Genomic DNA, 14,208 nt, shown 5'->3' with positions numbered 1-14,208 from the left:
CACACACAATCCATCAGACAGACACAAGATCACACACAACACACACACACAATACATCAGACAGACACAAGATCACACACAACACACACACACACACACACACACACAATCCATCAGATAGACACAAGATCACACACAACACACACACACACACAATCCATCAGACAGACACAAGATCACACACAATACACAACACACACACACACACACACACAATCCATCAGACAGACACAAGATCATGCTCCTGCAGAAACGTGTTGTGACCCACAGTATTTCTGCACACAACCTGTAGAGAACCACAACAACCACAACCCAACAACTGCCCATGAGAGACATGAGATCTCTTTAATGTCTCAGTTATTTCTCCTAGACGTCAAAGAGATTACATGGAGAGCAAATGGAAACTTCAAGTCTCAGATATTTCTCCTGAGAAAAAGAGTCAGAAATGTGTCTGTCATTTATTGTTTGAGAAGAGATGTCAACAACAGCTCAGATTCGTCTCGTCTGCGATCAAAAGTCAATATTAGTGAAGATCTCAAATGATCAACTCAAACATTCTCATCACATTGACACCTCACAATCTTCATTCATTTACACCTCCAGACTCTTCATGTGTTTACACAATTACACTCATTTCATTCTGTGAGAACTCCATCAAATCTCCTGAGCTATAAAAGAGCAACATCTGAGCAATAACACTTTTCTAATATAATGTTATAGAAACTGAATTAATAACACATTTATTTGCAAACCATTAACACCTTTCAATAATATTTTTGCAGTATATACGTTTTGACAATATTCAAGATCTGACTGAACCTTCTGTATGTAAATGAATAATTTCTACTGAATTTTGAAATAAAAAAGTCCAATTAATTTTTTTTATTTATTTATCCCTAATTCAATTAACGACCGTGTGCTGGTGTGTACAGTACAGACTGATCTGATAATAAATCATTTACAATAATAACCATGAACCGTTCTATACAACTCAACACAATCATAGAAACTGCAAAAAAACTTACATAATATCTGCAAAATGTCTTAAGATAGCAAGCCTTGTTTACTAAAGTAAATATACAAAATATTTTTTGTTTTTCAATGAAAACAAGAACAACTGTGTTAGGTCATTTTGCTTATCACATTTACATTTCTGCATTTGGCAGACGCTTTTATCCAAAGCAACTTACATTGCATTGTATTATATATTTGTTTCTGAGTATGTGCAATCCCTGGGATGGAACCCATGACCTTGATGCTGCTAGTGCCGCTCTAACCACTGAGCCACAGGAAAGCTTAACAAGTGTATCTTGACCTAATAATGTTGTAGAAACTGGAAAACAAGTCAAATACTGTGGCATTACCAGGAAAACAAACATTTAACATGACTTCTATTGTGTTTCTTTGATTGTGTGTGTGTGTGTGCGTGTGTGTGTGTGTGTGTGTGTGTGTGTGTGTGTGTGTGGTTATTTTTATGCACGAGGTGGAGGTCACACTGGTCACGTGATCTTTGTGGCTCCCGCGTGCCAAACGAAGTGTTTAGATTTTACACTAGTCAAGTAAAATTTACTGTACACAAACATCACACTGTTCTGTTCACAACACAACACAACACAACAAAAGTACGACAACACGCCCAACATTAACACAACACAGCACATCAACTGAACACAATAATAAAACACTTTAAAAACTCCTTTATGCTAACTGTATAAAGTGCAGCTATATAAAAAGCTCGGTAACGACACAAACAAACACAGCAGCGCATCGCGACGCTCCCGTTAAACGCGAGCTGTCTGCGATATGACGCGACGCGACGCTCGCTCTGAGAATATGAAAGAAAGTTCACAAACACGCACAGACTTTTCCTCCGTCACTAAAATCATGTTTTTGGACACACGGAACGACATGTAAGCTTTTGTGGGGGACTTACAGCACGCAGAGGGCGTACGCGCCGCTCACGCTTTCACTGTCCCGCACCAGGAAACTCCCGTCGCGCCCCGCGCGCGCCAGCAGCTCCTCCGCCGCAGCGCGACTCAGATCCCGGTGATACCAGAGCGGCGGAGCCGGACACACACCGGCCATCACGAGACCGAGCGAGGCACTCCCGAATAAAGGCCGGTGACGCTCCAGATGCCGCGGGCCGCGCGTCCGACGCAGCGCTCGAGCACTCACGGCGTCAGAGTTTGTCCTGCTTTCCCTACAGTTCCTGAAAAACCTCCACCAGACAAAACACACACTCACAGTGACACTTACACACACCCGACAGCAGGGGCGCTCACACTCACCCGAATACACACACACACACACACACACACACTAACACAAACTAACATTCACCGACACACGTTACACACAGACAGTGTCACAGTTTCGTCCCAAGTACTGTTGAAATAGTACTTAAAAGTATTCTTAAAATCCTTAAACTTTGCTTGAGTACGCTATACGTTTTTTTACTATATAAAAAACGTAAAGTATACTTATTTAGCAGCCTGTTCGAGTGATGTTGAGAGACATGTTGTGTTAATAAACTTTTCACTCAACTCAACTTTACAGAGATACAGACCCCGGCCCGAGACAACTAGCCCCCATCTCCCCTAAAAACCCCATCTGACGTCATCATCAGTGAACCACAGTCACCTGAGCTCACACATCAGTCTTGTTATTATTATCATTTTTGTTTGTTTGTGTGTTTTTTCTTTTTTCCTTCTAATGTGTGAATTTATTGTTTATAAACATTTATAATGGACATGTTAATGTTTAATAAAAAAAATATTAATAATAAAAAAAGAGCTCACACATCACGCAGGGGCGGACTTACCATTAGGTAAAGGTAGGCAATCGCCTGGGGCCCCGAGCTACCAAGGGCCCCCAAAAGGAAGGGGTGGACTTAACCAATAAGCCATGTCAGCAGCCACGTAGAGCCCCAAGTAATCATCAAAATAGTCGGGATATCCCTGTTAACGTTTTACGTTATTACATCAGGCACTCCCCCCATTATAGATTAGAGTGGACCATTCCATTAGCACCGTATATGCGCGAGACGAGTTCGACACCAGCTAGAGAAAGTTAACGCAGCGGCGGAGTTATGGCCAATTTATGGTTCTGCGTAGGACCTACGCCATAACCTACAGCATAGCCTACGCAGAGCCGCGTACCCTGTGCGTACCCTACGCCGTAGCCTGACGCGCACCTCTCCAAAAATGTAACAACGCGTCAACTCAACGCGAACCCTACACCCTACTCAACAATATCTAAATGAACACATAAAAATCCAAAATGTGGACAAGACTTAAGTTTAATTCAAACTTTTTCGTTGTAAGGCCCCCTTTGTGTTAAGTGCATCGCTTTGCGGCCCCCCATATAAAGACGTATAATCTTAAACTTAGAATTTTAATTAAACCAAAAACATTCAGTTATACAATGCTGGAACCTCAATTCTTTTGGTTGGTGGTGTCATTTTTCTGATGTTTGATTGCATAAACTCTATGATAAATTTCTATATTGCATAAAATGCCACAAAATCTGTGGCCCCCTGGATCCATCTTGGGGCCCCCAGTTTGAGAACCACTGCACTAGCATACACACAAAACATCGGCGAAGAAGAGCAAACCCGTGAAAACACAAAGAGCCAACTAGCGTTTCGGCGGTGTAATTGCAGTACGACGCACACTCTCAACGCAGAACCATAAATGTTCACGACGGCGTCGTCTACGTACGTAGGCTACGCCGGTCCTACGCAGAAGTAAAAATCGCGCTTTAGTAGAACTGCCCACAGCGAGAGGGTCATTGTGTGGTACATTAGCTGCAAAACGAAGTAAAAGTCGCAGGGAAATAAAACAACAAAGAACGCAGCTACACCAGCGGAGAGGAAAAAAGACGATTTACAAAAGATTGTTGCCAAAGTCTCTGCTTTTCCCCTCACAATCTCCTCCGCAGCAGCAGCGCCTCTCTCTCCCGCCAGACACAGCGCTCTCCCGGCCACGAGCAATGATGATGTGCCCGTGAGTATTAGTGGTGGGCGATACTGCAAAATTTGGTATCGATCCGATACCAAATACATATAGGGTCAGTATTGCCGATACCAATACCAATACGATACTTTTTACTTAAAAAAAATACTTTTGTGTAGGGGAGAGCAGTATGTCATTGTTTCTCAGGTGAATGAATGATCAATTCTTTAGACAATATTTTTTATAAATGTATTGAAGTCACAACGCTTCTCTTCCTCTCGGCCATCCTGATCTCTCATTCAATGTGCTATCAGCTTCGCTCACTCAGTTCGCGGCTCCTCGGCGCGTTGTGTCAGTGAGTCACGTGATGACACAACAACGAATCGCAGCAGGGGGGGGAGGAGTAGCAAAGTGGGCCAGGATGTGAAAGCAGCGTTTGCTCAGGATTGTAGAGGTAGAAGACACGAACAAAGTATAATGAACGTAGAGGTGAGATATTTAAATTAAAATATCGATTCAATTACAATTGTATCGATCTGATACCAATACCAGTGTTGGCATCGATACTATCGATATTTAGATCGATCCGCCCACCCCTAGTGAGTATTTCTCCATGAACACCGACAACAGTTATCATGACTGACGACCAAAACATCTGTCAAACAAAGAGGGAGAGGACCAGTTCAAAGGTAGAAAGGTTGTTTGACTCCGCTGCGCAGGCCGATGGGCACATAAAGACATTATATAATAACGTCAGTGCAATGCTAACGATTCATACTGTACGCACTAGTACAGACATTTGGTCACATTTAAATGCACGAAAGGAGGGAGAGAGGGCACACTTTGTAAATAGTAATCCCAGATCAGGGTTTTTCCTGCATAAAGAAATTGGAGGCGGCCGCTTCAATCAAATTTCGTGCCGCCTTAGACTCGTCAAAAATATGTCGAGTGTCTTCACAAAAACACTGCGTGCATTATTAAACAGATTGTCATTTGTAACTGCAGTTACGCCACAATGGAGGCGCTGTTTGGTTACCAGCAGTGAGACGCTGAAGAGTTCAGTAAAAGAGCTTAATTAGGAGCTGTGTTAGCTGTGTTTCACGGCTCTTCAGGAGTTTTACGTTCAATTTACATTTTCTTGAATTTCTTGAAAAGATTTCCTAAACTAACGTGCTGTACATCATTCTAATGTGTTTCGCTGTGAAGTTGGCTCGTTGAATCAGCGTTATTCTGTACACAGTGAGTTCGCCAATATGAACGCACATGGCGATCGGAACGACTCGCACACCAATGACTCATTTGAACCGATTCGTTTACACAGAATGTAAGAGATCAGTGAATCGTTCAAAGCTCAGTGAACTACAAGAGAACGTAGGGTGTGAATGAGCTTTGCTCATTTAGTTAGACTGGTTACTTACTTACTGGGCTCAAAAGTCTTATAAAAAAGGCTTATATTAAAATTTTTAACTTTTCTGTTTGATTGAATAAATTTAATGCTTTATATAATTTATTAGTTTTCATTTAATCATTTTTTTTAGAACTTTAATATGTGTTTTGTTAAGACACTTATCCCATGTTTTTCATTTGGGAATCCATTATATTTTTTAATTAGTCAGTATCTGTGTTTATTAAGCTTAGTTTTCCCCTGTCACTTTCAAAAGAAGTGTCACATATTTAAATAACAGTGTGACGAACACGCTTCAGTAAAAATAAATCTGTCAGATTATGCTGAAGATCAAATGAAAGTTCAACTGCAATTGTATTCATATTTAAATAAGCTTTTTTATTTTTTACGTTCAGTTTAGTTGATTTTTTAGCAACACTGTTGTTATGTGCTTTTGTCATTCTATTGCTATATTGGTGTCATTTTTTTAGTTTAGTTATTTTTTCCAGTTAATAATTTTTAGTGCCTTAAATTTAACACTTGAAAATATAAAGTTGTGTATTTTGTTGTCATTGTGTATATTACTTGTTTTTATGTATAATGTTTGATAATGCCAATAAATTACTGTAAAGTGAAAATACATTTTGTTGTTATTTGTCATTTTAATTTGATTTATTTTTGGTACAATGTTTTCTGTTCTGGTCACTGCTGGTGTTGTGTGTTATTGATGTGTTTGTAATGCGGTCTCACAATCAGAGTTATGATCAGTCTGTCAAAATATTTCTATATAACGTTTTCTATGTAGAAATAGTCATATTTATTTCTGATGGTAACTGGACAGAAACAACAACTCTGACATCTACTGGACACAAAACTCAATGTCCATGAGAATGTTTGTGTAAACATGTCCGCTGCAGCATTTAGAAAACTGGATTTGAGATTGTGACAGAAGCAGACAGTGTGTCCATGTTTGGTCTTTGCTCTTGTGTGTTTTCAGCAGGTCGTTCTCAAGGCCAACAGCATCATGAGAAGGGCAAACAGGTGAAGGCTCGTCGCCAGGGTAACCGTCTCCGCAGCACCAGACAGGTAGAATTCAGCCACTTTCTGATTGGGATTGGGCCCCGTGAACCACATCTGCATGCAGCGGCCGCTGTCTTTAGAGAGAGCGGTGTACTTGTATGAATTGGACCAGATCTTCTCACACATGCTCTGAGCGGTGGGGAAGACCTCTGACCAGAGGCTGCACTGAGAGTCCCTCGGACACCGGTTAGTGCCTGAGAGAGACAGACGGGTGAGAATGGATTCCACACGCAGACCAAAAAGCAAATGAGACGCATGAAGGATGAAGGAGAAATGAACCTGTGCTCCAGTCCCATCCCTTATGCCAGTTCTCCTTACAGGTGAAGTCATTCTGACAGTCCTTGTACCAGCTCTCACAGTCCTCCAAACACAACGGCACGTCCAGGATTCTCTCCTTCCTCCACGACTCATCTGCCTGTGCAACACATTCACAACAACAGAATAGTTCAGCCAAAACGTTCTGTCTGACTCGGACATGAATCAAATGGGCATACCGGCTGTATCCAGGGTCCCAGGTGAGGCGAGCACTCATAGAAACACGTGTCCTGAATGAAATGCTTCTTACATCTGTCACTCATGATGCCACAGTGATTCCAGTTAAAGTTATACAGGTATGAATTATCCTGATGGGCCTCCTCCGTCGTGTTTGCTGTGCAGCAGGCGTTGTCCTTCCACGGTTCACACTGACAATTCAATTCAATTATGAAATGAAATTCAATGCCATTCTTTTAGATTAGATGAGATTAGATTTAATGCCATTCAACAGTTTTTTTCTATGAATTAAGATTTCAAACTGAAACGTGTGCGTGTGTGTGTGTGTGTGCGTGCGTGCGTGTGTTACTCAGACAGAGAGAGAGTTGTGTTTGGTGTTGTGACTCGTGCCTGCTGATAGAGCTGTCCCTCGGGTCTGGGCTCTGATAGCTGATGTTTGCCAGTCATACACATGTTGAGTTTGTCTACAGAAGACGCACGACAAGACAGCAAAGCTGTCAGAAACACCAGGAACAACATCAGCCTTCAGAGAGAGAGAGAGAGGGAGAGAGAGAGAGACACAGAGAGAGAGAGAGAGAGAGAGAGAGAGAGAGAGAGAGAGAGAGAGAGAGAGAGAGAGAGAGAGAGAGAGAGAGAGAGAGAGAGAGAGAGAGAGAGAGAGAGAGAGAGAGAGCGAGAGAGAGAGAGAGAGAGATGAGATGAGAGAGATGAGAAGAGAAGAGAAGAGATGAGATAGAGAGAGGAACAAGAGGAGATGAAGCGAGAGAGAGAAGAGAGAGGAGAGAGAGGAGAGAGAGGAAGAGAGAGAGAGAGAGAAGAGAAGAGAGAGAGAAAGAGAGAGAGAGAGAGAGAGGAGAGAGAGAGAGGAGAGAGAGAGGAGAGAGACGGAGAGAGAGAGAGAGAGAGAGAGAGAGAGAGAGAGAGAGAGAAAGAAGAGAGGAGAGGGAGAGAGAAGAGAGAGAGAAGAGAGAGAGAGCGAGAGAGAAGAGAGAGAAAGAGAGAGGAGAGGAGAGAGAGAGAGAGAGAGAGAAGAGAGAGACGAGAGAGAGAGAGGAGAGAAGAGAGAGAAGAGAGAGAGAGAGAGAGAGAGGAGAGAGAGAGAGAGCAGAGAGAAGAGGAGAGAGACGAGAGAGAGAAGAGAGAGAGAGAGAGAGAGAGGAAGAGAGAGAGAGAGAAAGATGACGAGAGAGAGGAGAGAGGAGAGAGAGAGAGAGAGAGAGAGAGAGAGAGGGAGAGAGGGAGAGAGGAGGAGAGGAGAGGGAGAGGGAGAGGGAGAGGGAGAGGGACAGACAAATCAAGACTGATTATTTCAAGGTGGTTCAACAGATTTAGTTCTCATGTCCTTCTCACGGTCACTGAGAACTAAACACTGTTATTTTTCCCACTGTGATGATAGAATAACCAAACTCTAAAGCCGCACACTACCAAAAATCTGTATTCATCTGTTTATATGGTTGAGTAACCTGCTCAAAAAATGAAGTTCTGCTGAGCTATGGTCAGGTTCTGGTGAGTTAAATCCGAAGATGCTCTTCAGATCATTCTCAGATCACGCTGGAGAACATGAATCATGAGAGTTAAATCAAGTTGAATAAATAAGACTTGGTGTACCTGGAATGTGAAACCTCCATTTCTCTGACGGAAACCTCCAGCGGGTGTGAAACGTATTTCCATAAGTCTCTGAAGCACGCGTGTGAGAAACCTGCTGCTTCAGCTCGACCAAAGTTTACAGAGATGATAAGATGAAGATTGGACGCCCATCCCTCTCTCGCTGCAGGGCCAATGACAGCTCTACGGTCACCCTGACCTTCCCTTATGAACTCTTGGATCATCATATAACCTCTGGAATAAACACTTTTAATCTTTAACGTTACTACTCTAACATTAGTGACAAAGTGTTCTCCACGCATTAGACTAAAGTGTAGAGTATAACTCAACTCCACTAACTTTTATTGTCACATCACCACGTGTGCCGAGTGAAAGTCTTGGGTGCATATCCATACAAAGTAGATTGCAGTTGGACAGACAACTGTATGACAAAATATAATAAATAGCTGTACTGTTATTAGTAAAATGATCAACTGTAGTAAATAATACTGTAGTAGACTTAAAAACACTATAGTATTTAGGAACTGTACTACAGATTACTAGAGCAAATGGTGTAGTATACTACAGTATTGTTTTATACGAGTTCATTAAAAAAGGCCTGCGTTAACAGTTCAGGGTTCAAGCGTTATTAAATGTGTTCAAATAAACTTTACACATGTTTTCCCATTTGATTTAAGAGTAAAATCCCATCTCTCACACCTATCAACTTCTGTGTCTGACCATGGGGGTGCGTCCCAATGTGAAGGCTGTGCACTTCGAAGGCTGCATACGTCATCAAGGTACAAAAAAACACACAGGCTGCATCCGAAATCGCCTACTTCCTTACTATATAGTAGGCGAGAATGAGTATGAGTCATGAACGGTATGTCCGAAACCTCAGTGTGCACAAAACAGTAGGCGAGAAATACCCGGATGGTCTACTGCTTCCGCTGAGATTGGTGAGTGTGGATCGGATGGACACTTCTCTATCCCATGATGCCACAGGAGCTGAGCAACGGTCACATTTCAAAAGTAAATCAAATAAATATAGCAGAAAACTTTAAGACAGACGTCTGTTTTTAATGTAAAAGTGCCAATAAATGAATTTCTCGTGACTAAATGATGTTTTTATCAACTCACAGGTGTAGGTTGTTGTTAATACGTCATAGGTCAAAGGGCATACGGGTCACATGACCATAAAACATGGCGGACGCAGTATTCCGAATTGTATTCATACTACAGTACACCCACTCATACTATATAGAAGGTAGTGTTTTGACGGCCGATAGGGAGCTACTTATTCAGATTCAGTACTGTCACAGTATGTGATTTCAGACGCAGCCACACATGATGAAATTAACATTTATTCCTCAAAAGACACAATCTCTGTAGTTTCATTCTTGCCTTGAAATGTAACAGCTGCTTATCTAAAAACTTTAAATAATACAGCTCAATGACGTATGCAGCCTTCACATTGGGCGCATGACGTCTAAAGTATCGCGAAATTTAGATGTCATTCGTCTATCGGACTGCGCAGCGCCTAATTTTGTGTGTTTTATATATTTCGATATTTATTTGACTTAATTCAGAGCTGTAGTGTGTGTGTGTGTGTGCAGGATTGTGTCAGTGCGTCTGGCAGGGAGCGGAAAGTGAGTGAGCGAATACACAGGCGGAACTTAAAGCTTTAGCAGATGTTTCCGGGGAACTCAGCGCAACAGCAACTTCCGCTGTGTTTACGTTTGAACTTTCTTCACTTCTGCAGGTAATTAATCAATAATATAATAACAAAACCTCTAAACAAATGCAAAAAACAAAACACGTACACACGAATGTTGAGCCATTTTTTCGGTGTCTTTACTATTTGTTGTTTTTGTTAAACGTACGTTAACGCGTCTCACAATAAAGTAACGTTAGTCCAGGGATGCATGAGATGGTAACACCGTGATATGTATGTAAATATATGGACCATGATATTTAGTGTTCTACAGTACTACAGTTAATATCATAGTAACCTTAGCGATTATTTACCATATTTTTTATTGTAGTAAAAAATGTATCCCGTTGTTTTTGTTGTTTGTTGCGGAATCATGGTACAGCACTACAAATACCATAGGTAAATCTCCTGTTAATTTGTGGATATTTATTTGTAGTAAAACCATGGTTAATTGTTGAAAGGGTACTACAATGGTACATGCAAAAAAAAAACACATGTAGCTGTGTGTGTGTGTGTGTGTGCGCGCGCGTGTACGTAGACATGTCCACGCTCTTCCCATCTCTGTTCCCACGTGTGACTGAGTCTCTGTGGTTCAATCTGGACCGGCCGTGTGTGGATGAAGCTGAATTACACCAACAAGAACAACAGCACCAGACCTGGGTCAGTACAAGTACCGTGTGTGTGTGTGTGTGTGTGTGTGTGTGTGTGTGTGTGTGTGTGTGTGTGTGTGTGTACTGATTGTTCTGTGTCTACAGTTACAGAATATCGCAGAGAAAGACAACAATCTGATGCCCATCGGACGGCCGATCTTTGAGGTGAGTGTCTCATACTTTCAGATACAGAAATCAGAATCCTGAGATCCATCATGAAAACAAGAACACACACACTCTTATAAATCTAATGTTCCCTCATGCAAGACCTTCGATGAGGAAGAGGAGGAGGATGATGAAGACGAGGAGGACAGCGAGGAAGATTCAGAAGATGATGAAGACATGCAGGACATGGACGACATGAACATCTACAACGAGTTTCCTGATGATGGAGAGATCAATGAGGTCAAGAGACACACGCACACACTTCTCATCAGATGTACCTGTTGAATTCCTCATAATACACAAAACACGAGATCATTTATAAGAGGAACGCGTTTTGTTTTGTTTTGTTAGCACGATACACAATGATTTGAATGTTAACTTCAGTTGTGAAGAGATTTGAGTTTTGGTTTTAGGTAAATGATGTGAGTATCGCTCACTGACAGGTCGACATGGAAGGAGGCGATCAAGACCAGGACCAGTGGATGATCTAAACCCACATCAAGCGATCGCTCGTCCTCTGGAGCTTCAGATCTCTGCTCAGCGTGTGTGTCGCTGCTGAAGGATCCACTCGTGAAAAGATGCTTCGCAGGGTTTCTCTGTTCAACTGCTGCTGGTCACTGAAATCACTCTATCCTGCATTACGGGACATTCAGGTCTTTCTACAGATGCACACACAAGCAGGTCAGAAGGCATTCAGGTGTCTGATGTCAAGTATTTCTGTCTATAGCTGTGAGTGTTCCTGATGATGCAGCTCTTATCAGCGCTGTGAACTTTGTCTGTTGTCATGCGGCTAGAAAGTGAACTATGATTCTGATGCCGATTCATGTGAGAGCCGGTGAAGTTACTCAGTTACTTGACGTAAAATCACAACAGAACTCACTTTATCGTGTATTTGTGCTGTTTGTCTCGGTGTTTGTTTGTGCTTGTTTGATAATTGTGACTGTAAATAAATGCATAGTGAACTTTTCGTTATGTACAAATGGTCAGTTATTCATTCTTAATGTCCCGTGTGAATATAGGATGAAATAGCATTTATGTGGCGTCAAACCTTCTCACTAGTCGCTGTGATGGCTGAGGAATCATTCTTTTCATTCACTTCTCATCAGAATACTAGCGTATATTAGGGTCTGAATCAAAATAACAACAAACAAATCCCGATCCAGTCAAAAAAGTTAAACCTCTTAAAAAAGCTGTAAACGTGATGAGGTGAAAGTGTGCTCCTTCACTTGATGCCGAGGAAGGTGAGCTCAGCCATGCCGTCACGAATTCCTCGGATGTATTCCAGCGTGGCCCGGTGAACCCTCACCTCATAGAGGCCCGAGCGGCGAGCGTGACGCAGGAAATTTGGTGCTCCGGGAAAAATGACGTTGTCAGCTACGATGAGAGATCCTTCACCGAGAAGACCAGAGCCCTCCAACAGCTGCAGGTCAGGCAGATAACAGCGCTTCCAGTGATCCATAAACACCAAATCCAGACGCTCAACACCAAAGTCCTCACGTAAACGCGGGATCACTTCATCTGACGGACGCACCATCAGCTCCACCTGCCCCAAAACACCAAGAAAACCATTCATTCCTTCATTCATTTCATGCTGAAAATCTGCCGTATACGGTTTACATCACTTCTCTCATGCGTACGAAATGTGTGTCTTTCAACCCTGTCAGAAAGGAATTTTATGGAATACAATTACAACTGCAGTTCACAGAATAATTCTGTAAAAAAATGCTGTTTAAAATGGTAACGTTTTTATATGTTAGAAAATGTCACTAGAACAAAAATGTATTATTTGGTTAACAGCAAATCATTTTAAAATATATAGTAATCTTTCATTAAAAGTTAGGAACATCTTGCTGTTATGGATCGAAAACCGCAACTTACAAACCCATGTAAATTCATTTCTGAACTTCTTTTTTAGGCGCTCTATCATTTCTTTAACTTTAGTACAATTTAAAGACGAAACAATTCATTTAACAATCAATGCGTTGTGTTAAAATCGCACACAGTTACTGAACACAGTAGAAACAAATCTGTAGACATGAAAATAAAGAGCTGCGTTACGTGAAGAGAGACCTTCCGTACGAATGGCCTTTGAAGATAAAACTCCACGCTCATCTCACCATGTCATCGTCGAAACCCGCCAGACGAATGATCTTCTCCGCCACGGCAGCGTTTCGCTCATCCATCTCAACGGAGTAAATTCGGGCACCGATGGGCAGTGAGCGTGCCATGCGTACGGTGCTGTACCCACAGTGTGTGCCCAGCTCCAGTACAGTGAGCGGACAGTGATCCTGCAGTAACCGGTCCAGAATCTTACCTGCTCACACACATCACATCAACCACACGTATGACCAACAGCTGCCGATCCAAACACGTGTTGTAGTGTTTGTGTACACTGTGTATTGTGTGTGTGTACACTTTGTGTTTATTGTGTGTGTTTGTTTACACTGCGTTTTTATTGTGTGTGTGTACACTGTGTGTTTATTGTGTGTGCGCGTGTACACTGTGTGTTTATTGTGTGTGTGTGTGTGTGTGTACACTGTGTGTTTATTGTGTGTGTGTACACTGTGTGTTTATTGTGTGTGTGTACACTGTGTGTTTGTGTATACACTGTGTGTTTATTGTGTGTGTACAGTGTGTGTTTATTGTGTGTGTGCGTGTACACTGTGTGTTTATTGTGTGTGTGTGCGTGCGTGCGTGCGTGCGTACACTGCGTTTTTATTGTGTGTGTACACTGCGTTTTTATTGTTGTGTGTGTGTATACACTGTGTGTTTATTGTGTGTAGACAGTGTGTTTATTGTGTGTGTGTGTGTGTGTGTGTGTGTGTGTGTGTGTACACTGTGTATTGTGTGCACTGTGTGTTTATTGTGTGTGTGCGTGTACACTGTGTGTTTATTGTGTGTGTACACTGTGTGTTTATTGTGTGTGTGTGCACTGTGTGTTTGTGTATACACTGTGTGTTTATTGTGTGTGTACAGTGTGTGTTTATTGTGTGTGTGCGTGTACACTGTGTGTTTATTGTGTGTGTGTGCGTGCGTGCGTGCGTGCGTACACTGCGTTTTTATTGTGTGTGTACACTGCGTTTTTATTGTTGTGTGTGTGTATACACTGTGTGTTTATTGTGTGTAGACAGTGTGTTTATTGTGTGTGTGTGTGTGTGTGTGTGTGTGTGTGTGTGTACACTGTGT

The 14,208-nt window shown here is 42.1% G+C and overlaps 3 protein-coding genes across 5 annotated transcripts in view; 1 reads left to right on the top strand and 2 right to left on the bottom strand.

Moving 5' to 3' along the window:
• Nucleotides 1-6,330: 6,330 nt before the first annotated feature.
• folr (folate receptor) lies at nucleotides 6,331-7,596 on the bottom strand. Its single transcript, XM_057350582.1, has 4 exons — nucleotides 7,300-7,596; nucleotides 6,912-7,100; nucleotides 6,697-6,832; nucleotides 6,331-6,611 (listed from the first exon to the last, which is right to left on the bottom strand). The coding sequence occupies exons 1-4, from the start codon at nucleotides 7,426-7,428 to the stop codon at nucleotides 6,331-6,333; spliced, it is 735 nt and encodes a 244-aa protein (XP_057206565.1). The 5' UTR covers nucleotides 7,429-7,596.
• On the top strand, nucleotides 6,821-11,983 carry anapc15 (anaphase promoting complex subunit 15). 3 transcript variants are annotated; one of them, XM_057351872.1, is made up of 7 exons: nucleotides 6,821-6,932; nucleotides 10,110-10,255; nucleotides 10,590-10,606; nucleotides 10,746-10,867; nucleotides 10,963-11,022; nucleotides 11,125-11,262; nucleotides 11,436-11,983. In XM_057351872.1, the coding sequence occupies exons 2-7, from the start codon at nucleotides 10,185-10,187 to the stop codon at nucleotides 11,460-11,462; spliced, it is 435 nt and encodes a 144-aa protein (XP_057207855.1). In that variant the 5' UTR covers nucleotides 6,821-6,932; nucleotides 10,110-10,184; the 3' UTR covers nucleotides 11,463-11,983. The 3 variants fall into 3 exon arrangements, with proteins under 3 accessions (XP_057207855.1, XP_057207854.1, XP_057207856.1); XM_057351871.1 differs by having other exon boundaries at nucleotides 11,466-11,975; XM_057351873.1 differs by lacking the exons at nucleotides 6,821-6,932; nucleotides 10,590-10,606 and having other exon boundaries at nucleotides 10,140-10,255; nucleotides 11,466-11,966.
• Nucleotides 11,984-12,131: 148 nt separating this feature from the next.
• Nucleotides 12,132-14,208, bottom strand: part of tomt (transmembrane O-methyltransferase) — a 4,980-nt gene continuing 2,903 nt past the window's right edge. The window contains exons 3-4 of the mRNA XM_057351876.1: nucleotides 13,140-13,336; nucleotides 12,132-12,565 (exon numbers count right to left, since the gene is read on the bottom strand). Of these exons, the coding sequence (XP_057207859.1) occupies nucleotides 12,245-12,565; nucleotides 13,140-13,336 (518 nt within the window). The 3' untranslated portion in view covers nucleotides 12,132-12,244. The remainder of the gene's footprint in view (nucleotides 12,566-13,139; nucleotides 13,337-14,208) is intronic.

The sequence above is a fragment of the Triplophysa rosa genome, linkage group LG14 (assembly GCF_024868665.1).
Source record: "Triplophysa rosa linkage group LG14, Trosa_1v2, whole genome shotgun sequence".
NCBI classification, from domain to species: Eukaryota; Metazoa; Chordata; class Actinopteri; order Cypriniformes; family Nemacheilidae; genus Triplophysa; species Triplophysa rosa.
The sequence above is the reverse complement of the archived record's forward strand: the minus strand, read 5'-3'. Positions and strand labels throughout refer to the sequence as shown.